The sequence below is a fragment of the Capricornis sumatraensis genome, chromosome 11 (genome assembly GCF_032405125.1).
Source record: "Capricornis sumatraensis isolate serow.1 chromosome 11, serow.2, whole genome shotgun sequence".
Classification (NCBI taxonomy): domain Eukaryota; kingdom Metazoa; phylum Chordata; class Mammalia; order Artiodactyla; family Bovidae; genus Capricornis; species Capricornis sumatraensis.
The window spans coordinates 76,061,840-76,087,378 of record NC_091079.1 but is presented as its reverse complement, the minus strand read 5'-3'; the positions used below and the strand labels follow the sequence as shown (position 1 = coordinate 76,087,378).

At 37.4% G+C, this 25,539-nt stretch overlaps 1 protein-coding gene across 2 annotated transcripts in view; it reads right to left on the bottom strand.

Annotated features, from left to right (window-relative positions):
- Positions 1-25,539, bottom strand: part of ANGPT1 (angiopoietin 1) — a 298,667-nt gene that overhangs the window by 117,347 nt on the left and 155,781 nt on the right. For both annotated transcript variants that reach the window (XM_068983506.1, XM_068983505.1), the window contains exon 2: positions 2,022-2,177. In XM_068983506.1, the coding sequence (XP_068839607.1) occupies positions 2,022-2,177 (156 nt within the window). The remainder of the gene's footprint in view (positions 1-2,021; positions 2,178-25,539) is intronic.

Genomic DNA, 25,539 nt, shown 5'->3' with positions numbered 1-25,539 from the left:
ACAGTCCATGGTGTTGCAAAGAGTCAGGCATGACTGAGCAACTTTTACTTTCAATTAGGTTTAAGTAGAATATGTATGGTGCTTCTCAGATGGCGCTAGTGGTAAAGAACCCTCCTGCCAATGCAGGTATTATCACTAATCAAGGAGGCCAGAAAAGGAAAGAAATGTGTATGTCTCAGTTTGAGTACCAAACTCAATTCACTCGCTGTATCAACAGAGGATGAGATGGTTGGCATAACTGATACAATGGACTTGAGTTTAAGCAAACTCCAAGAAATAGTGAAGGACAGGAAAGACAGGTTTGCTGCAGTCTATGGGGTCAGAATTGGACATAACTTAGCTACTAACAACAACAAGCTGTATCAATGTGAGAAAACCACTCAAGCTTTCTGTTCTAAATAGTCTTCATGAGTATCATTTGTCCATGAGAAAGTGGTTTGCATAATATAAAATGCCCTGTCCATATAAATTATTATTGCTATTTGTCTTTAAATATCAACATTTGACCTGTGATGCCATTAACACAAATGACATAAAACAGAAACAAGGTTGTATGTTGGAGGACAGGGAAGCCTGTCATGCTGCAGTCCATGGGGCTGCAAAGAGTTGGACACCTCTTAGCAACTGAATAATAACAAAGATTGCACATTATTTTTGAATTTATATTGTTAAAAGTTAAACATTAGAGGCCATCGGATTGAGATGACTCTAATGCCTTGGTAACCTACATAAGCAAACCTAAATCTAAGCCAGAGTCAATGGGCTTAAATCCATGAAAATGAAACTTAAGAACAACCAATCACAAACAGCCAACTAGGCTCTCCTAAATAAGGCAAATGCTTAAGCTATGGCCAATCAAATAATTTCCTTGCTTTGCTTCTAAATCTTCCATATTAAAACCTTTCCCTTTGTTCCTGTAATAGAGCTACTTTTGGGCTGCACAATTTAAATCAATGTTTGCTTAAGTAAACTCTTGAAAAGTTTAATGTGCCTCGGTTTATCTTTTCACAATATAGTTCACCTTCAATTCCAGAAATCAACTTCATTGAGACAGAATCATCCTCTGGATTTCAAGAGGGGTAAATGGACTAACCATTTCCATGTTTAAAAGGGGACCAAGAGATTATCTTCCAGTCATCAAAAATAATATTTTCATTAAACTGTACTGGTAGACTTGTGACAGTGATAGTTAAAAGACATTTTACTGACTTGAACATAAGCATGTCATTGTCCACAGTAGGGTAATATATAATATATAATACATATACATATGTGTATATATGGGGCTTTCCAGGTGGCACAGTGGTAAAAGAATCCACCTGCCAATGCAGGAGATTTAAGAGATGTGTTCGATCCCTGGGTCAGGAAGATCTCCTGGAGGAGGAAATGGCAACCTGCCTGGAATATTCCATGGGCAGAGGAGCCTGGCAGGCTACAGTCCATGGGGTTGCAAAGAGTCAGACACTACTGAACAACTGAGCACACACACATACCTGAACATACATATGAAGACAGAGTTTTAATTTACTTTTCATTATAAAATCATGCTGACAAAAAAGAAAGCTACACATTCCAGATCAGTTCATTTGGGGTTATCCTTCCTATCCACTGACTGCACAAAACCTCTGCAGGTGCCATTATGGTAGAGTACTACCAGAGATAAAATAGTATAAGTCAAAATGTACATCAAAGGCACTGATTTGACACAAACACTTATTCTGTTTGACATAGGTCATATCACAGTTGGTAGTTGCAGTGTTTATTTGAAATTTAAATGCCGATTAAGTGCTTTGCCAGTCCTGTTTTTGCAAACATACAAAGCTAAATATATCAACTCTCATGAAATCAAGAGAAGCATGCCTAGCATGTCAGGCAGTCATTGTTGTTATTACCAATAAACAAAAATGTATATGTTTCCCCAATCTCAGTGCTGAAATGTGCTGTGTTTATGAAGTAAGCTAAAGGAAGAAAAAAAGAAATCTTTCCAGTTAAGAGTTTGTCAACTCTGGGCTGCGACGTACCTGGGTCTCAACATCTGTCAACTTCCTGGTCTGCTCTGCGGTCTGAGAGAGGAGGCTGGTCCCTATCTCGAGCATGGTGGCCGTGTGGTTCTGAACTGCATTCTGCTGTATCTGAGCCATCTCCGACTTCATATTTTCCACAATGTAATTCTCAATCTGCAAGAGATGAAGGGCAAGGCATACTACATTATAAGCAAAGCCTTTCGGTTGGAGCATGTAATATTTACAATGATAAAACAAGACACAGCTGGCAAATCAGCCATCTGGCAGGAATCCTCTGCAACTCTGGGAGCTGGGGAAATTGGGACAGAGCACACAGGAACACAGTTGCTAACAAACTCCTAATATACTGATGCACACATCGACTCAACACGATCAGCATGGAAATTCACACTTGGCCAGTGCTTTCTCATTTAACCCTTACAGCAAAGGTGTGAGAGTCACGCACGGATGAGCTCACTATTCTTTTCATTTTATAGGTGAGGAAACAGAATTAGAGAAGGTCAATGATGAGCCTAACGTCATCCAGCAAAAACTCAACAGAGTTACCAGAATAATTTAAATCTAAATCTTGGTTCTCTGGTCTTTTCATTATTATCATAATGACCACTCAACTTTGAGAATAATTCCGCCTCCTCTGTAATGAAAAATAAAAGATTATGCTGGGTTAGAGAAATGGGACAAGTAGTGGGAGGGGGACAGTTATCCAAAACACAAGTCTTTTAAAGGAATATTAAAGTATAGGCAAGAGCATATGAAGTGAGCGGCAGAGCCTCAGAGCTTCTCAGTGCTCCTTCACACACACACACACACACACACACACACACACACACACACACCCTCACTGAAAATATGTTCCATAAAGCAGCATTTGCCTTTCTTGCTTTGGGCAACAGTTAGTCCTTGTTGGTGCCATCTTAGAAAATACTACAGTTGTAAAATAAATAGTACCATAGAGGCCAAGAAAAATTACTAAGTGACTTAATATAAGGGAGCCCATTAGGCACCTGGGAGAATAAGGCTGAGCATGTGCACTGCTTGAAAAATACAGAAAGAAGCCTGCACTTCCCTCTCAGTGCACTTAATTCTCCCCCAGCACTGTGTGGTGACTACATTTTATTACCCAATTACACATATGGGGAAAACTGCATCCGAGAGAAGTCAGGTCCAAGGCCACACACCACAAAACAGTCAGACTTGGAATTGAGTACTGAAGTCCTTAACTCTCATACCAACACTGTTAACCACTGGATAGTTCTGCCAAGTCGTGCTTCACAAGCTGGGTTCCAAATCATTAACAGCTACGTGATTTTTACTGATTTGGTGAACCAAAATACATCCCCTATTTTATAATCTATAGTAACACTATTGTCATGTAATAAATATAGCCTAAAAATAAATTCTTCTCTGTAAACTTTGGCAGTTCACTTTCTAACAACATCTCTTATTTCTATTCCTCATATGTGAGGCTGCCCCAAGCTAAAGAAAATGAAAGGTCACAATTAAACTCATGTTATTAGTAATAAGTTCTGACCTTGTTCGTGGTCAATATAAGGTATCTCCCCTTCATCCTTTATTCCCAAATTAGAAGTAGGGGGAAACAAGGTTTTTTTATATATAAAACAATTAAAAAATAGATTAGGATACATATCTAGAAACTATCTTAACAAAATTTATGTCTCTAGGCTAAATTCAATCTTGGTTTTATTCCAATTGAACTAACATATTTAAACAACAGTAGAAGTGTAGGAGGACAGAGGGTAGATTGGAGTATCAGACATCTATTGTTTTGGATTCTGCTCATATGTTCCTTTTTTTTTCTAATAACATCCCTTAACTTTCTTTTGGAATAGTGTCTTTTCCTCCTTCAGAACAAATGCTTTGAGTACAGTCATCTTACCCTAGTTTCAGGGATAGGTACCTGTTTGAGCCTGACAAACCACAATGTTCTGCTCTTGCTTGGAGAGAATGAATTGTTGAAGAATGAAAAGATACCATAAGCAAAGCCATGAAGTCTCAGTTATGCAATTCTGCCCAACGTTTACAAAAGAACTTTTTCCTCTTTGGTAAGTTGGTAACATATATGACTGACACTTGATGTACCATTTTGCCATCACAAAACCAGTGCCAGCCTAAGAATGAGGCTAAGTCAGAAAGATAGATAGGTAGGTAGATAGATAGCCAGGTAAGACAGACAGAAGGGTACTTTTAGAGTACCTCAATCTTGTCATGTTTTTAGCCAGATTCATCCTTGGACATGCAGTTGTAAACTGTGTGATGTTCCTTGAGCAGCCCACTTTTTTTCTTCTTTTGCTTCAATCACATTGATTTAAGTTCCTAACAATGAATGCTTAGCAAAGGAAGCCTCAAGCACGTATTTACAGTATGCTTCATGCTTATCCAGAAATCTGGGGCAGTATATAAACGTGTATATTCTCAAAAACAGCAGATAAATCTCCATCATGGAGATGATATCTGGCATTTATAGCTGACATTTAGCCATTGTCTACTATGCTGCAGGCACTGAGCTACGTGCTTTTCCTTTTATGATAGCACTTAAACCTTATAACAATTATATATGGTAGGTATTGTTATAGCCATTTTATAGGTGAGACTAATAAGGCTTAGAAAATCCACAGCTTGCTCAAGAACAAGTAAGAATTCAACCCCCAGTGTTAAAACCCATGTTTTTAACCTTTAATCTAGTCATCTTAAGCGCTACTTAATTACTCTATGAGTTTCCCAGGTGGCTCCAAGAATCCTCCTGCAATGCAGGAGACACAGGAGACCTGGGTTCCATCCCTGGGTCAGGAAGAGCCCCTGGAGGAGGAAATGGCAGTGCACTCCAGTATTATTGCCTGGGAAATCCCACGGACAGAGGGGCCTGGCAGCCTACGGTCCGTGGGGTTGCGAAGAGATGGACTCGACCTAGGGACTAAAGAACAACTAGCCTCTTACCTTGTTCACAAAAAGGCAATTTCCTTGAGTAAAAGTGACTTAGACCATCAAAATTATTTTATGCCAGATTCCACGCTTACCGAGAAATTTCAACTAACAACTTGTTTTCCCTATGTAGATTTCTTTCCTGAGTGAAAATTCACTAACCAGTGAGCTCCAGTATAGATCTGCTGATACAATTACATCAACTTCTTATGTGGTTGTATAGTGGGAGTCAGTTCCCAGAGTCTGACTTATTCTGGGTGTAGTAATAATCATGTGCCCCAGTCTCCACAGAGGAGGACTCCCTCTGACAGAGTGACTACATCAAGGTTTAGCTGCTTTGTGGTTTATCAGTGTTGGAAACTATCCATTCGTCTATTCTGCATTACTGTGCCTTTAACTGTAAAAATCAACACCAGCAAATCAAGTATCTGCCTTATGCCAGTATTCATCACAAAGAGCATCCCAATTCTATTGCTGATCCTGCTTTAGAAATAAAGCAGGTCTCCAACCTATCCTAAAATTCTTCTTTGGGCTGCCACGATGAGTAACATGAATCTAATGCTAGCTAATTATTTTTTAATCAAATGGGGGTGCTCTCTCTAACTGCTTTTTAATGTAAAAGGTAATGGCACACTTAAGTAGCAAAAAACAGATGTAGTTGATTTAAACGCTGAGGAGAGAGGCAGAAGTCAAATATACGATGTGTAATTAATGAGGAGGACAACTTTCATCTTATCTACAAACATTCCTCTGTAGATGCGTATTTGTGAAATCCATCTTCAAGTGCTACATTAGCCAGGTTCTGAAAATATATGCAACCAATTTGATTGCCTTCATATATTCTGTACTGGTTTCAAAATATGTTTACAGAATATGATGGCTACTTCAAGGTTCCATGTTTTATCAACATCTAAGATGTGAATCTTAAGCGTAGAATTTGATGGCCACAAGAGCTAATGGGTTATAAAGTAGGAGACTCCCAATCAGACTCATAAAATTATTTGACTACAATGCCACTCTCAGTGTCTGACTCCAGAGCTTTTATAAAGTATGGGCCAAAAAGCTAATAAGAGGATACAGGATGTGATTCCAAATGACACAATAAACAATCAGTGATGATTTTTAAGCAAGGAATTAATGTTATATTTGTAAAGTGATTCTGTGTTTACAAAGAACTTTCATACACTGTCTGACCTGATTCTTACACCAACCTTGAAAGGAAAGTATTGACTCCACTTTCTGATTTAAAAATCTGAGGCTCAGAGGGCTTAGGTGTCTTGTTAGAAATGAAAGAAAGGACTCAAATCTACCTTCTGCTGTATCACGTACATCAGAATTGTGGGAACTGTTCTGCTGTGGACTGGTTGGCTGGTTGACTGATTGATTGACTGATTACATTTTTAGCCAGCTCATTGAGAATTCACTTACTTTTTTCTTTGACAAAAACATGCAACATTAGAGAGTGATTACTTCATTCTGATTTACTATATTAGAGGGCAAGGTAATCTGAGATGGAGTGACAGATCTCAAGCCAGGTAGTTGGCAAGTTTACTTTGCCAGCACTTTCAATACAATGGGTCATTAAAAATACTCTCATCAGCACCTACCTTTTCTGTCTTAGTATACAGTTTACAATAATGTTTTCTTCCACTGATTTTATGTCTTACAAACTACTGCTTAATATAACAAAAAGTAATAACAACAATGACAACACATTAAGCCTCTACCAAAGCTAGGTATGTACAAGGTTTTACAAATATATAGCTCATTGACTACTTATAACAATCCAGGCATTCTATTATTTTTCTCACTTCACTGATAAGGAAACAGACTCTGGAAGTTAGACAAGTTGTCTCTGATCACACAGTAAGTTGGGGTAGAGCCATGATGTTGCTTTGAAAGAAGCTAGATGGGCCCCCTCAGGATGTGCTCCTTCTAAAGAATGATCACCCATCAAGCACAAGCACACTCTCATGAATGTCACAAACAAATTCTGGTAACACACAATATTCATGCAGGGAATACAAAAATGAAGGCTACAGAATGAACGAGGTGCAACTGTTCAAGGATAGATAAATTTTCATTTTTTTATTTAATCATTTTCACAGTGATTGATGCCTGTAATATCCTGGGAAATGTTTTAGGTGGTGAGAAAGCAAATATAGAATCCAGTGTTTGACAAGTAGCATTCTTAAGTAAAAGAAAAAATATTTTTAAGAAGTGAAGATTATCAGACATTTATAGTTCATTCATAAGTTGCATGCCCAAGTCGTTTGCCCAGTGACTAGCAGAGAATTAATGCTATAATTTTCTACTACAAAAGAGACTTTGGGGAGAGATTTTTTACTGGGCCCTCAAAACTCTTGCCACTTCATGTTCATAAGAACCACAATCTGTGTGAGATTATGACATGTCTTGCATATGAAATGCATTCTCTATCATTTCACTTCCAGAGATCACTTCAAGGAACCTCTTAAACAAGAGCATATCTTAAAGCACAAAGAATAGAATTTCCCCATGTAATTCTTAGGAAAATAACATTTTAAGCCCTATAAAAATTGACAAAGGCATTGTACACTTAAAATATGTTGTAGATTAAATGGACTCTCATTGAATGTTGGTGCATATGGTATTACTCAGTTATGGCAAAACAACCATGAAATAAAGTAAAAGGGTAAATATGGGAAAGTAATAAAAAGGTAAAGCAATGCAAAAAAATGCCGTAAATGTTGATACTTTTATCTAATATTGTTGTTTCATAAATCAGTGGCAATACTGAACATGCACCCAAATCTTGGCTTATGGTTTTATAAAAAAAGATGGCTGAGACCAAATATATTATTTTCAAGAATTTCTATTATTAGAATTTCCAGTATACTGCTTCTTTTATGAAATGGAGAAGCATTATTGTCTTTATAGACAATGGATCCATCAAACTGACATTTGAAATAGTTTCTGTAGTGATATGCGTGACATGAATCTCATTTCTTATTTTGGTATCTGAAAAAATAGTATTCACAGAAGAAAGAAAACCATTAGAATAAGTGAGCTGGAAGAGACATTAAATATTATGAGCTCCAAGAATCTCGTTTTATAGATGTGGTGACTGAGGTTCAGAGAGGTTACAGAGAGCAAGGTGAAACAACTAATTGATGTCAGATGTCGGGCTGTGGCCACTTGGTGTGTGGGAAACTCAGACTTGTATCAGCAGGCTGAGCCAACAGCAATGGCTGCTGGTGTTGGCTCATCCCACATTTCTTTTCCAGCCTCTTGCTTCTTCCTACTTGCTTTACTTCCGATGGCTCTTAATTTGAGGCTACCCCGTTACAATACTAATTCATGCTTATCAGTTTGGGGGAGTTTAACTTTGCTTTTTGGATTCTATTCTCGCTTTCCAGCACTAATACCCACTAGCTGCTCCTTCGCCCAGGAGTCTCAGCATCTCCCTGCCTTTTATTCTCCCTATGCATCAGCCTTCAAATAGAAAAAACACTGAGACCAGACCCTTTATTAGTTCAGGCTTATTAATCCTGCACCAGTTCAGTTCAGTCCTAGCAGTATGTGCTGAATGCATCCTATGCACTAAGCCTGGTGCCAGATATTACCACTAAAAAGAGTTGAATCTTCCCAGAAATAGATGCTTACAGATTGGTCATTTCAATAGATTAGGTGAATATTCTGATGGAGTTTACTTCTGACTGTATTTCTTCCTGTAAATATTCTCTTTTTTTGTGTAAGAAGAAGCTCTCAGCTATTGTAATTAATAATGTTGAGGGGATGTTTGTTACATCCCTCCAACAGAGTAATGGCAAGACCCCTGTTGAGACATATGGAGAAGCTAAGCTTCAAGGGTACCCCAGAAAAATCCCATAAGAATACATTTTAAAATTATTTTTCTTAGTTATGACTCTTTTAAGACCACAATTTTATAGATGCTGAAAGTTGCCATTTCACATAATTGGGAAAATCATTCTCTCTTCACATAAACAAACGAGATGTTTCCTGTGCCAAAACACATTTCACTAGCCTGGAACATCTCTTTTGCATCCCACCTTTTCATATGCAGAAAAATTCAGTCATGAAACTTTAAAATGTTTATAAACAGCTGCTTAACTTTTCTCTTTACTAGGAGTTGGGTTATCTGGGTTTTAATTCAAGGTACTATTGTTGATTTACTCTGTGACCTTGGACAAGTCACTTAAGCAAACTGGGTTTCAGAGATTCATCTAGAAAGGAAGGGCTGGTTTAGATTATTTTTAATATTGTGTGAAACTCTCCAATTACATGATTTAAAACATCCTTTACAAAGTACAGGAGTCTGCAATATTTTAATTTTTATTTATTACAGAAAAATCAAAATATGGATGTATATACCTATGTCTATAAAATATATAATATACATCCTTAATGGCAGTTTTGAAACAATGATACAGGAACACAACAGAAAAGCCCTGATTCAAATCTCTGTTTTGAGATAAAGAGGCAGAATCTCTTATTCCCTTAATCCCCAGGCACCATTCTGTCTGAAATATATTCCCTGTTTTCCTCCCAATACAGCCAGGCTATCTTCCTATGTTTCTTATGTCACTGAATGACATCACAACTGCCTTCCCATTCATTCAAGCCATGAAAGTTATCTTTTACTATTCCTTATCTTCATTTTCTACATTCATTCAGCATCAGATTGCTTTGCTTCTGATTCCTGAGGAGTGCTTAGGTCCATTCCTCTCCCTCTTTCCCTTTCTCCCTACTATATCTCTTTATCCTCATTAGTACTGACTCAGGTCAGATTCTTGCCATTTTTCTTCTAGATTTGTTAATGCCCCATAACTGATTTTCTGACTACAGGCTTGCTTCCTTCAATCCATCATCCAGGCTTAATAAAAAGGATAGACTGATCTAAAACACAAATTTGGCTTTGCCACGCCACTTCTTAAACTCTTTCATAGCTTCCACCATCTGCACATAAAGTCACAACTCCTTAATCAGCACTGAAGAATACTTTTGATCTGGACTTGGCTTCCCTCGCCCTACATGTACCTTATGCTCCAGATATACCAAATTATTTGTCTTTTTCTAAACATTATTTTATTTTGCTTCCATGCCTTGGCATATAGTTTGCTGTAACTAGAATGTTCCTTTTCTATCACTTTCTCCCTTTTCCTGGGCGAAGTCCTGATTTTCAATATCAGTTCAATATTTTCTCCTCAAGGAAACTTTTCATGCATCCCCTCTCATGGGTACTCAGAGAGTATCCTGAGATTCCTTTTTTCAAAACAGCATTGCCCACACCCCAAGGACACCATTAGCTCCTTGACGGAAACACTGTCTTGTTGAGCTTGGTATCCCTTACCACCTGGCACAGAGTGAGACCTCAATAATATATAGCTAAATGAATGAATGAATGAATATACTTCAAATGAAAATACTAACAGCTTCCAATCGTGACCTTGGTCTAGTTGCTTCTTCCTGACAGTATGCAATATCACAGTGCCAACTCTTAGTAATGTCTTTTTGTATATCAATGGGACCAGTGTAAATGATACAGAAGTAAAAAGGTCTGAAGACAATATTCCCACTCACTGCATCATATAATCCACTTTATTTTCTTGTTATCTTCTCTACTTTTCCAAATCATCTCTTATGGGTAATTGTTTAGATTAGGTTAAGTACAGTAAACACACTGAAAATGAACCATGTGCTAATCACTGGGCTATACAATGAAAGCAAAGAACCAGTAAACCCTGACTCTCATGACCAAGGCTGTTTATAATGCAAGTGCGTTACAAGCGCTGGCATGAAGGTCCAAATGTCCTGCCTGCCTGCTGGGGTGGGATGAAGGAAGGAATGCCTTTTCTAAAAGGGAATCGAGAACATCTTCCCAGAGGCAATCCCATATGAATATGGCAGGGAGGGCACACATTTCTTATGTTTGCCTTAATTCACAAAAATATGACTTGGAAAACCTGGAGGATGGGAGGATAAAGAAGGAAGCCAGGAAGGCTATGACAGTATGAAAACTGCTTGTTTGGGTAAGGTGACTTTCCTGACCATCTCTTAGAATGTGCTGTTCAGGAAATCAAGAGATAAATCAGTTAGAAGCATGGACATGCCACCAAGGCCACACACACAAGGCAAGGGCATGCTATCAGATTTTTAATATGAGATTCATTAGAAGGCTCAGGGAGATAATATCTTTGCCCTTAACTAAATTGCCAAACATAGTAAGCATAAAATTCACTCTTTATAATAAAACATAAAAGTGCATCTTATGTATATGTGTATGTGTGTGGTATTTGCTTGCACATATACGCTCTCACACACATTTATTCTTATACTCTCAACCTACATGTTGTCAGGTTTTACATTCATACTCTGTGGTTCCGTTCATTTCATTGTAGTTTGTTTCATTAGAAATTCATTTAAAATAACTAATGGATCACTTTCCTTTGGATGAGGTATGTTTCATGTCAGATTTAATCAGTATAGATAATGTCTGTTAAACAGTCACGGGCAGCTTCAGTATTCTGCCCAACAATTGAGAAACCTTTCTCCCAAATTCAAATATACACTTAGATGACAGAAAAAAAAGGAAAAACCACAAAGCAACTTTGTATACATGGTTTTATATCAGTAAAAGTATAGTTTTTAACTAAAGAACATATTGTTTCAAACAGAAAACTGCAAATAAGTTCCTTTAAGTTAATGCTTTTTAGTTTCTTATCTGGAATGAAATTTACCACCCTGCAAGCTCAGTTGGTAAAGAATCTACCTGCAGTGGTGGAGACCCAGGTTCAATCCCTGGATCAGGAAGATCCCTTGGAATGGAAATAGCAAACCACTCCAGTATCCTTGCCTAGAAAATCACATGGACAGAGGAGCCTGGTGGGCTGAGGTCCATGGGATGCAAAGAGTCGGGCATGACTGAGCAACTAACACTTTCAACAAGCTACATCAACGCATCTGGTTCACTTAAAAGAAGAAAGTTTGACATCTGAACTAGAGACCACCCCAACAGATGGTAGGTTGTGGGAAGCTGATAGGGTAAAAGAGACTCTCCATGGAATAATTCTAAGTAACATCTTCTGCAAACTACATTTTTCCTCCTATGACAAATGGCTGTGATGCAAACAAGTAGCTTATGATGTTCATTTTTTAAAGGAAACCTTCTGCGTTAAATGAAAACATGGCAAGAGAGATCATGAAATCCAAATCCTTAGCAGATGATAAAAGATACACAGTAACAAAAATGGAAAAGCCTTAATAATTAAGGAATTTATAGATTTTAAGAAATACCACTTCAGTTCAGTTCAGTTCAGTCGCTCAGTTGTGTCCGACTCTTTGTGACCCCATGAATTGCAGCATGCCAGGCCTCCCTGTCCATCACCAACTCCCAGAGTCCACCCAAATCAATGTCCATTGAGTTGGTGATGCCATCCAAACATCTCATCCTCTGTTATCCCCTTCTCCTCCTGCCCTCAATCTTTCCCAGCATCAGGGTCTTTTCCAATGAGTCAGCTCTTTGTATCAGGTGGCCAAAGTATTGGAGCTTCAGCTTCAAAATCAGTCCTACCAATGAACACCCAGGACTGATCTCCTTTATAGAATGGATTGGTTGGATCTCCTTGCAGTCCAAGGGACTCTCAAGAATCTTCTTCAACACCACAGTTCAAAAGCATCCATTCTTTGGCGCTCACCTTTCTTTATAGTCCAACTCTCACATCCATACATGACCACTGGAAAAGCCACAGCCTTGACTAGATGGACCTTTGTGGACAAAACAATGTCTCTGTTTCTTAATATGCTGTCTAGGTTGGTCATAACTTTCCTTTCAAGGAGTAAGCGTCTTTTAATTTCATCTAGTAGGTAAAAAAATGCCGTCATTTTACTCTGGTATTTCATACAAAATTGCAAGGCATTAGCACATAAAATCTAACCTTATTCCAATAAAACCCCTCACAATAAAATCCCTCTGTTCAACATTCTGATGTTTTAGGCTATTACTTTCCCATATGTTCTGTTTCTTTTTTCAAAATACAGTTGCTCTATCTGCTTTTCTTATTTACCATAAATCTCTCAAGTTTATAACTGCTTTTTAAAATTAACTTTTATCTGCTTAATTGCGGCAAAATTAATGGTAAGAGCATGTGTGTATGTATGTATGGATGTGTGTATTTCTCCTATATATGGAATTCCTCAATGGAATGTACAATAAGCTTGCACAGGCATAAAACTGTCGAAGTCATTGTATAATACACATTCCAAAGCATTCCATGTGAGGTCTACCTAATTTTTCCTGAATAATATTTGTTAAGTAGTTTTTATTTAAATTACTTTTAGTCCATGTACTAGAAAGATTAATAGGCTGGAAGTAGTCATTCAAAGCATAAGAAAGGAATAATGATTGCTGACATCTTATAAATGAAATAAAATCCCCATTTTTCTTCACTTTGATCAAAGGACGACAGACACTGGACATTGTTTCTTCTTTCACAAAGACCATTCTGGTGCCCTAGTGATGCCTGTTACATTTCAAGTGTTTTTGGAAGAGAGCCCAAATTACCATTACAATGAATTAGTCTCTCTTAGAATTAACCTCATACCACAAGAGAGAATGACACTGAGCATGAGTAACTGTTTAAAATACCTGCTCCCGTTACTGCATACATTGCCAGAAGAATTTTGTGAAAGTTTGTTTCAAAGACTCACTCATCTAGTTTTGTGAGCTACAGATCACCTCAAAGTGTTACTTTTGATTTCATTCCATCCCCAACAAGCAATGAACACTTAAAACTGCTTTTCATTAGCTGAAAGAAGGCTGCTCTAACTCATTAGAAAGACTAAATCTTGGAAACAAACATAAAATATTTTTAAAATCATGACATATTATCAATAGACACAATAAAGATACCATTAAAACTTAGCAGATTTCATATTTTGACATATTTGCTTTGAATTTGTTTTTTTAGTAAGAAATAAAATGTTATCTAGACAAAATACCCCCTCCAAATATGCACCAAAATTAACCATTATCCTGAAGTTGATATGCATTTATACTACATAGTTATATACCAAAATAATAAGTTATACTGTCAAGTATAATTTCTAGACTTACAAAAACATTACCTTATTGTGAAAGTGAAAGTGAAAGTGAAGTTGTGTCTGACTCTGCGATCCCATGGGCTGCAGCCTACCAGGCTTCTCTGTCCATGGGATTTTTCAGGCAAGAATACTGGAGTGGGTTGCCATTTCCTTCTCCAGGAGATCTTCCTGACCCAGGGATTGAACTCGGGTCTCCAGCATTGTAGGCAGATGCTTTACCATCTGAGGCACCAGGGAAGTCCCTTATTGTATGGCTTCTTAAACTCTTACTTTAAATCAACATTATGTTTTTGAGACTTAGCCATATTAGTAGTGTACTTTTTATTATGCATTGTAAGACTGAGTCAGATTTAGTAATTTCAACTGCTAATAAAACAGTCTTATATCTCAAGGCTTATCTTACCCAGAAGAAAGGAGTTCAAACTCTAATCAGATCCATTACCCTGAGTTCTAGCTCTGTCACAAGAACAAAGTGTTTCTCAGCATCTCACAAAGCCCCTAGGATTTCTTCTTTAAGGAGAAGAAAGAAAGCTGCATGATGAATCTTCTCCCATTTATAGACTGTATCTCAAGGATCCATACCAGTAATTTTTATCTTTGGCAAATAGTCATTTCCCAGAGAGAGCAATTACGAGATTAAGAAAAAGGGAAAAAAGGAAACAAGTTACCAAAATTAAAATTCACTCTACAGTCCTACTCAAGCATAAATTACTACATTAAGATATTAAAATAACCATGACATAAATTATAATGACAGTTCTCCCAACTTTCTAGGGAGCTTTTCACTGAATGGACCGTGTAGTCTAGATTTTAAGGTATAAAGTAATGAAAAAGTACCAGCTCTCCATGGCTTAAAAATACCCTTCTACTTAACATAACAAGAAGTATACAAATGATAAATGTAGTATGTTCTCAATTATGGTAAGTGTATTCAGGTACACATTTGTATGCATTGGAAAAAGAAAAGAGACTGAATTGTGAACAATGTATGTCTCTGGCTGATGGGAATACAGGTGAAAATTTTATTTTCTTCTTAAAAGGCTTTGATATTTTCCACTTTCTTTAAGAAAGTAACAATTTTATTTTATATTCAGAAAAAGATATTAAGAAAGAGAAGGACACTAAAGATATTAGAATGCATTCATTCAGTGGGAAACTTATACATGTGGCAACTTAGGGGCAGCTGAGTTAGATCAAACCTGTATCCACAGATGTGCCACTGATTCCATTGCCTTTTTTTTTTTTTTTTCTTTTTCCTTTAGGGCTGTCCCTTATCCACACATCCCCAATTCCATGGCTTCAAAAGAACCAATGAAAACAAATAAACAAAAGAAAACAAAAGAGCAGAAACAGTCACAGGTAGTTTCTTTGAAGGGGAAGGGTTTTGTGGAAAGCTTAGAATAGCAGCCATCCTTTACTGAGCGTTTCCTATGTCAATGGGGCTTCCCTGGTGGCTCAGCTGGTAAAGAACCCATCTGCCATGCGAGAGACCTGGGTGCGATTCCTGGGTTGGAAAGATCCCCTGGAGAAGGGAAAGGCCACCCACTCCAGTATTCTGGCCTGGAGAATTCCATGGATGTATAGTTCATGGGGCCTCAAAGAGTCGGACACAACTGAGTGACTTTCACTTCACTGTGTGTCAGTGAGCTTTAATTATTCCTCACAGCAGTTCTTTTGAATAGGTATTGTTACCATCTTACATTGGTGAAATGGTAAAACTGAGAAATTTAGGGATGTGATCAGGGTCAAAGAGCCCAAATGCTAGAAGTGGTAGTCTGTCTGATACCTGTCCATTTTCTTTCCACTTCAGTTGGCTTCTGGTTCTTGGTTAGTGCAAGGATCACAAACATGCCATTTGCTGCCCAAATTCATCCAGCTGAAGCTAGCACTTTATTCTTTAAGTATGTGACTTCCCTGGTGGCTCAGATGGTAAAGCGTCTGCCTACAATGAAGGAGACCTGGATTCAACTCCTGGGTTGAGAAGATCTCCTGGAGAAGGAAATGACAACCCACTCCAGTATTCTTGCTTGGAAAATCCCATGGATGGAGGAGCCTGGTAGGCTACAATCCATGAGGTCACAAAGAGTCATACATGACTGAGCAACTTCACTTCACTTTATTCTTTAAGTATAGTTTCAAGACCTTTATCCAGAACTCATAATCTCCAATTAACCTACCTCTCTTTTACTTTAAGTTACTAAGGGAAGCTGTCCTGATCGTAAAGCCATTAGAGTTGCCACTAGTGTGGGGGAATGGGGAAAATAAGAGTACTTAACAATCATCACGCTCCAGTGGTAAAGCACAGCAACAACTCTTCATTCACTGTTCTCCTTTTTTAAATAAAATAAAAAATCCCCTTCACCACTATCATGCTGAGGAATACTGAAAGAATGATTGGGCCGACATGCAGTAGGCCTCCCTAAACCCACCTAAATTTTGATGCCTTTCTAAACTGAACATGAAGTAGTCATTTTATATGACAAGGTGACTCTTTCCTCAGCTCCATGATGATATCCTTTTTATTGCCTCATTAACTATCCTTACTGAAAAGTATTAGTATTTTCTTTCATTTACTCAACCAAAAGAGATATCAACTTCCTATAGCATGTGGATAGGTTCATTCTCCGGTTCATTATTCTATTACCTCTTCAAAACCACACAAATGCCAAGTGAAATACTTAATCCAATGTTCATATAATCATTGAAAGCTTATTATATACTCTAATATTGTGATTTAAAATAAGCTTACCAATAAATTTTCATCAAAACTCTTCAAACAAGGCTCTCTTTAGGTTGCTTTTGAGGTTATTAAAACTGGTTGAACTATATATAAATTAAAATTGCTGAACTAAATCTTTGCTCAAAAATTTTCAGTTGTTAAAACTAAAGGTATATTTACAACTAAATCTGCAAAACAATGGATCAGAATATATATATATATGATACAGAAGTAGACTAATTGTTTCCCTTTAAAAAGTCACATCTTATCAAGTAGGTGTAAGATTATAGATAGTAGATTATCTATCAACAAAGACATAAAGGACATGCATAGATGTAGGTGTGTAATTATGTATGTTTACATAATATAAATGTGTGTATATATATATGTGTGTGTGTGTATGTATACTTTATTATGTGAGAAAAACCCAGTTAGGTAAACATCTCTTGAGTCACTTTTATATGTTTTCTATGTTAAGAAGCCTTGTATCATGAATATAAGATGCAAAATACATAGTTCGTGACTAGTCCTTGTCTAGTGAGAAAGACAGTATATAAACAGACATTATTTAATGTGGTAATGATTAGAATATAAATTGCCTATACAGGACTGTGAAATATATACCCCAAGTTTATGAAATCCATTACAGTTTTATTCCATATACTCATACAGAAGAAATAGTTTGGTAGTTTTCTCAGTTAGCACAACATGACTGAGCACAAATATAATTTGTAAAATGTACATGTTTAATCAGCCTCTCTTCTGTTCTGATGTGAATTCCCACCCAGGACTGATTTCTGTCAGCATTCACAGTTTTATCATGGCTTTTTATATTAAAATTTTATCAGCATCATTATTTCCTGGAAACCATGAAACTCCAAAATTACATATCCTAGGATGTCACTGAGGTAGGTCTTTTACATTCTTGACTTCTTAAAGCCAAGCATTTTCATGCCACAGCATGAGATATGTTACATTAAAAATTTAAGGAGTTTGCCAGAAAATCATCATCATAGCAGGATATCATACATTTGTTTTCTCACGACATTTTCATCTGTAGAAATGGAGAATCAAAAAAATAGGCTAACTTCCACCAAAGAAACAGTGAATTAGAGCTCACAGCAGAACCAGAATTCTTGCTGTGCCTTTTCTAAATCCAGAGTCCAAAGTCTGTACTAATACACATCTACACATGATGTCTTATTAGCCCAGCTTTAAGGGTTTCTCCTATCAAAAGTTAAGATTCATTATGGCCTATCTGACTTCTTCCAAAGAGGAAGAAAGCTCTTGGTAAACCTGCATAAGCAGGTGGAACCTTATGGGGTGCTGGGTAATCTTTAACATAGTGTTACAGGCTTCCCTGGTGGCTCAGAGAGTAAAGCATCTGCCTGCAATGTGGGAGACCTGGGTTTGATCCCTGGGTGATCCCCTGGAGAAGGAAAAGGCAACCCACTCTGGTTCTCTTGCCTGGAAAATCTCATGGACGGAGAAGCCTGGTAGGCTACAGTCCATAGGGTCGCAAAAAGTCGGACACGACTGAACAACTTCACTATCGTTTTCACGGAGAGCTCCCAGGATGTATCATCAGGAGATCTGGGTGATTGTTTTCACTTGTCAGCCATACGAACTGTATAGTCTTTTTCTCCTCTGAGATAAATATTTCTCATCAGGAAAATCATCCTGTTAATTATATCTGTCCTAAGTACTGAGCGCCGAAGAATTGATGTTTTTGAACTGTGTTGTTGGAGAAGACTCTTGAGAGTCCCTTGGACTGCAAGGAGATCCAACCAGTCCATTCTGAAGGAGATCAGCCCTGGGATTTCTTTGGAAGGAATGATGCTGAAGCTGAAACTCCAGTACTTTGGCCACCTCATGCAAAGAGTTAACTCATTGGAAAAGACTTTGAGGCTGGGAGGGATTGGGGGCAGGAGGAGAAGGGGACGACAGAGGATGAGATGGCTAGATGGCATCACGGACATGATGGACGTGAGTCTGAGTGAACTCCGGGAGTTGGTGATGGACAGGGAGGCCTGGTGTGCTGCAATTCATGGGGTCCTAACGAGTCAGACATGACTGAGCGACTGAACTGAAGTATCTCGTAAGTTTGTTGTCATGATCAATGAAATAAGTATGTGAAAACATGTGGTCAGCTCTAAGATGCTATACAAACGACAGATACTTATACTTTGGTTGAGAGTCATGTTAGGAGAAGCAGTTTGAAAATCTGTTAGAAGTGAAAATTCTCCAGTGTAAATATATATATATATATATCTCAATGAGAAGATAATTAATGGTTCAAACTAGCCATTGCATTACTTCCCTTACTGAATTCAGATTTATAGCCACCAGTATGTGAGAAGAAGCAGTGTATGAGATAAAAGAGCAAGTTTTGGATTCTGATAGCTTTATACTGGCAATTGATTAACTGTGTAAGGTTAAGTAAATTGCCTTCCCTCTCTGTGCCTCAGCTTCTGCATCTAGAAAATGGGAATAATAATGTACCTACAACATAGTATTGTTCAAGGATTAAAAAGGCAATATTATAAAAAGACCTACATTGAAAAATAAAATGTTTCTAATGGAAAGGAATGGGTTTCAACTTTCTCAGCAGATATGGACGTAAGAGATGGTGAAAAGTGAAAATGAAAGTGTTAGTTGCTCAGTTGTGTCCAACTCTTTGCGACCACATGAACTATAGCCTGCAGGCTCCTCTGTCCATGGGATTTCCCGAGCAAGAATACTGGAATGGGTGGCCATTCCCTATTCCAGGTAATCTTCCTGACCCAGGGATCGAACCTGGATCTCTGCAGGTTCTCTCTCTGCATTGCAGGCAGAGTCTTTACCATCTGAGCCACCAGGGAAACCTGACTAAGTGATGGTATGGTAGAGTTAAAAAGAAAAAATTAAAGAGGAATTTGTTCTTAGAGACATAGCTTCCTACCACTGAGCATTGTGACAATGAACAAGCTGCTTCACTATTCTGAGCCTTGATTTCCTCATCTGTATACTAGATGTACATCAAAACAGTTTTATAAAGCTAAAGTAAAAATATTTGTAAACCACAGGCATACAAAGATAAAAGACTCATTACAGCATGTTGTCAATCTCTGATACTACTGCTTGCCTAATGCTAAACAGTTTTGCAAATCTTCATTTTTAGAGAAGTGTAAGTATCTTTCCTATTTACACTGTCTCAGAAATCCATGTACTGTAGGGTGGCCAAAATGTCTGGGAACAGATAATAATATTTTATTGTATTTTAATGTAATGTCAGAAAGCCATTTATTACATATATTCAGTAATTCTTCCAGAGATTATGGCCACAGGGTGTAAAGAAACCTCTTGTACAACATGTGCTAGTTGTTTCAAACCTTCAGAGGAAACTTTCTCCTTGAGCAATTTTAACCCAAAAATATCTACAATTATGATTTTGATGATGATTAGACTCTGAATTGCTAGGCCAGCAAGAAATAAAGTGTAAGACTGCAGTGAATAAAGTTCCCAGATGTCTTTCATAAAAATACTGGGGCCAGGGAGAAGAGGGTGGAATTAGGGGAAGGTTACAAAAGAGAAAGAAAAGTCTTTATCTTTAAAATTTTAAACATTATAGCTAGTTCAACCAGCTGAACATCTGACTTAAAAGCAGATAAAGTATAAAATTATTCACATTATAAAAGTATTCACTTTACTTATGATGACAGGGATCTGAAAGCAACAGTATTATAAGTGTTTAGGTTTTGTTTTGTTTTCAGATAAATTGACTGATAAATTGAAGATGAAGCATTACAAACCACCAGTGATAACTATCAATAAAAATTTAAGACAAAGAAAATATATTAAAACAATATAAACAGCATTTACTTGCATGGTTCACTACTGGACATTTGGCCAACTTGAGAATGTAAGGCCTCAAGTGTAGTTTCTTCCATTTAAAGCACGCTTCCTTTGAGACAGATTGACGTTTACAATTTCATAAACCTTGGGGACTTAGCACGTCTTTATTTAACCATATGACTAAAAAAGTCCCTGTGGAAACTTGCTACATAAAAGATTCCAAACAAGTCTTTTGAGATTTCTGAGCTTCCTGTGACACCTACCATTAATGCATCTACAATGACCATGCTATTGGGTACAAAGAAATGAGTCACACACTGGTCTGGGGCACATCTAATGGTATAATACAGGAAGATCATGGCTCTGTGTGTACTGGAACTTCATCTTTAGATGCAATTCTAAAGAAGAGGCTCTCCAGCAAAGAGGCATTAAATAGTCCAATTTCCAAAATATTCAGAGGGATAAACTCACTAGAACAGAATAAGGTTGATTATTCTCAAAAGAAAACACAAAGTAAGGCTAAAGTAGTGGCTTTCTTATTTTTTGAGTGTTGTCGTTCAGTTGCAAAGTTACATCCGACTCTGCAACACCATAGACTGCAGCACACCAGGCTTCCCTGTCCTTCACTATTTTCTGGAGTTTGCTCAAATTCATGTCCTTTGAGTCAGTGATGCCATCCAACCACCTCATCCTCTACTGCCCTCCTCCTGCCCTCATTCTTTCCCAGCATCACGGTCTTTCCCAATGAGTCTGCACTTCTCATCAGGTGGCCAGAGTATGGGAGGGAGCCTCAGCTTCAGCATCAGTCCTTCCAATGAATATTCAGGGTTGATTTCCTTTAGGATTGACTGGTTTGAACTCCTTTCTGTCTCAAGAGTCTTTTCTAGAGCCACAATTTAAAAGCATCAATTCTTTGGCATGCAGCCTTCCTTACGGTCTCAACCCTCACCTCATTCATGACTAGCGGAAAAACCATTGTTTTGACTATATGGATATTTGTCAGCAAAGTGATTTCTCTACTTTGTTTGTCTAGATTTGTCATAGTTCTTCTTCCAAGGGTCCATAGTAAAAGGTATAGTTTTAATCAGGATAAGGAACAAATATCACACACGTACACACATACACAAACATACACACACATACAAGCTTGCATGTAGACACAAATAAGAAACAAGTTTAATGAAACAATATTTACTTCAGTGACACAGCTAAGAATTATAACTCAGGTCTCTGATCCTCTGAGATTTTTATATTTTCTGTACTGTTCAATTTTATTTCATTTTTCCAAAAAAAGTTGACCGAAACAATTATTTTAGTTTCACAACCTATTAATGGTCATGATGTTCAAAAAGACACTGGACTGGAAGATGATGTTCATGGCTACTATTTATTATGCCCTCACTATGCGTGAGGAAATGTGCTGAATAGTTCGTTCACATCATAGCCTTAGACCTCAAAACAACCATTAGAGATGAGTGCTATATACATCTATTTTATGGATGAAGCATTTAAAACTTGGCTCTGACTGTGCAGCCAGGAAACGGAAAAATCAGGGTTTAAAAGTCAATCTTTTCTAACTCTCACTCAAAATCACACTCCATATACCACCAAAAAGCCTAAAGTTGACATTCAGGGCAGACTAGACGGGCTTCTGACTTAAGGAGCACAAAAACTGTTTCTGTACAATAAAGAAACTAGCAGAATCTAACTGATTTTTTATTAAATGATCATTGTACATATTTTCTACAAATTCAATGAAGTTCTTCTTAGAACACTTTTTTCCCCCAATAAAACTTGCTATCATTATTTTAAGTGACCAGTTACAGAGCTTATTTGTATGTTGTTACATACAGACATTGCAATAGGAAGGATTCTGGATGGTTATTATATTGAAAGACAATATCAGCATGGTAATCAGCCTATAAGATGATCCAGTGATCCCCTCTTCTTGTTCTTTGTATTCATGGTTAATCTTTTCCTGCACTCTACTAGAGCTGTCTGTGTGACAAAGAGAACAGGGCAGAAGAGACGTGGGTCGCTCCAGATAAGACACTATGGCTTCTTTGCCCTCCCACCACTATTCACTCGGGGGTAAGTCCTGTCATAAGCACCCCCACAGAGAGGTCCACATAGTGAGAAACTGAAGCCTCTGACCAGCAGCCAGGTGATGAGCTCAGAATGGGTCCTCCATCTCAGTCAGGTCTTCAGAGCCTGCAGCCCCAGTTAAGAGGCTTGACTGTAACCTCACAAAGGACCTAGAGCCAGAAACACTCAGTTAAATTGCCCCCAGATACAGATCTGTGATTCTCAGAAGCTATGTGAGATGATAAATGTTTGTTTTTAAACTACTAAATTTTGGCACAATTTGTTAGACAACAAGACACAATATAAGTAGATCATGAACTCTGTAGGATACTAACTCAATAGGGTTTTTGTCTGTATGTGTTACACAGAAACTTTAATGGCAATAATGGAAAGGTAACAGAAAACTCAGATTGGAAAACACTAAAGAAAAAAGAGAAGCAAACTAAACCATGAATGGCATAGGAAATCTAATAGTTTTAAATTAGATTTTGAAGTCAAACAATATAGTCTAGATAAGAAGCTGTCCTAAACTCAAGCAGTTAATATAACAACTTGTCAACCAATCTATAATTCATCACCATCTCCTTTATTCTCCTCAATTAATTATTGGCTATTTTAAAAATCACTGACATCCCACTTGAGGTTGAATTAGAAAAGAGAACAGAACTGAAACTCACATATGTGAGTTCTGCTAATTTTGTAGCTCATGGTGGGGTTCAGTTCAGTTCAGTTCAGTTCAGTTCAGTTCAGTTCAGTTGCTAGTCTTTGAAATTTGAAAAGTAGTCAAACTGGGCACCATCATCCTTCCTGAATCTCTCTTCCCCTAAGGAGTGCTTAAGACTCTCATACTGTCATCCAGCTGCCTAAACCCCTCTACCACGGCAACCACCTAGGTGTTTCCCTCCAATAGCTTCTCACTGCGTTCTACCATGGCATCCACCCAAGTCTCTTTCCCACCAATAACTTCTTGTTGCATTAATTTACACAAAGGCACGAATGAGTGATTTCTAATTTACTACTCTTCTATTTTAATTTCTAAAAGACACTTGTTTACTCAATTAAATACTGACTTGGGATCTTGTGCAGCATTATAAGCTGAAGTAAAGGTTTTATAATTGAAAATACATGTATCTTACTTCTGTCATATGAACTCAAACTGAAACTTCTAGAAAAAAAAAGTAACTTGTTTTATGATGTTAAGATCATTGTTCAATTATCAATAAATTTAAACAGAGCTTCTCAACTTCAGCATACTGACATTAGTCAGGACAATGTTTTTTTTGTGTGTGTGTGTGTGAATACGTTGCAGTGTATCTTATGCACTAGAATGTTCAGCAGCGTTACTGGCTTCCAACCACTAGACACCAATGGCAACCCTGCTGTGACAATCAAAAATGTTTCCAGACATTGCCAAATGTTTACTGGAAGTCAAGATCATGCCTAGTTAAGAACCATTGATATAAATAATTGTTACAATTTTTGAACAAGTGTGTGTGTATAGTTAGTAAGAGGATCTAAGAAAATGACTTTAGGAAATGTGGGGTTATTTAAGATGTGACCTCTTTGGTGCTCCTAAAATTACAATAATAGTATAAAGCCAAATTGATTTATCTAACTTTTATCCAGAATTGTATTAAGAGGCAGAGGCTGAAATTGCTAATTTTATTTTAACTCTACTATTTACCAAATAACTTAAATTTGGCTATATTTACAAAGCACAAACAGACATTCTCATAAAGCACACCCTGGAAAGGACCACGGCTACCATTTTCCTGAAATTTCTTTTCTTTAAAGACCATGGTCCAGAGAAAAGAAGGTCTCATAGAGATTCAATCACCTATTAAAGACTAGAATCAAATTCTGACTCTCATTTGCTCCCTTGTAAGGTAGAAACAACAAAATGTACTTTCCTCTTGGTTACTAGCTCACCAGCACTACATGTGATATATATTTTCCCTGGATCTGTGTGTTTTATTTGCTATACATGCACCTAGAAGCACCAAGCAGAAAACATGAGCCTGATTACCAGACACAGCCAGGTATCATTGTGAAGGCTTTGTAAACTGTCATATGCAATTAAAATGTGAATTAGTTTATTGTCAAGCTAAATCGTTTGAGACAGTTATATAAATGATGAATACAGACAAAAGTTTATCTCAGATAGAAAAATGTGATAATCCCAATGCTGTCAAAACTAAATTTACAAAGAGTTTACGTTATTGCTGTGATAAGGTGCTAATAATGGCCTCTTTGACAAAGTGTAAATCCTTTTCCATTTCCTAACTGCTCTTTTCAGTATCTCAATTCCCTACTCTCTTAAGTGGGAATTAGCTTTAAGGCTATTTTTAGTCAAGTACAAAATAGATTGAGCTTTGTGGAAAGAAGAATTCATTTTACGTAATCAGAAGAAAATACATAAAGTTTTAAAGGAACACTATCTTTCTGCCATTGTATGTGTAAGTCATAACATCATATTTAAGATAGAGAAGTTGAATTCTGAAATATGCTGAAATGTGAAAAACAGACAACTGACCACAGAGGGAATTGGATCACAGATGCATCGATGGGGCATCTGAGTACGATCATGTTTATTATGTTGGAAGATGAAATGAATATTTAAGGAGTGAAATGATGTCCATGAGAAAGCATTCCTAGAAGCATTTCTTCTCTAAAAAGATACTACTTGCCATTTGAGCCTGGAGAAACACAAGTCTGATATGGTCTACCCTGATTTTCTTTCTGAAGCTCTCTTGAATATCTTCTTCAGTGCATCATCAATTTCTGATGGACTGAAGACTTACTGTGCTGAGTTACTCAGTTGTGTCTGACTCTTTG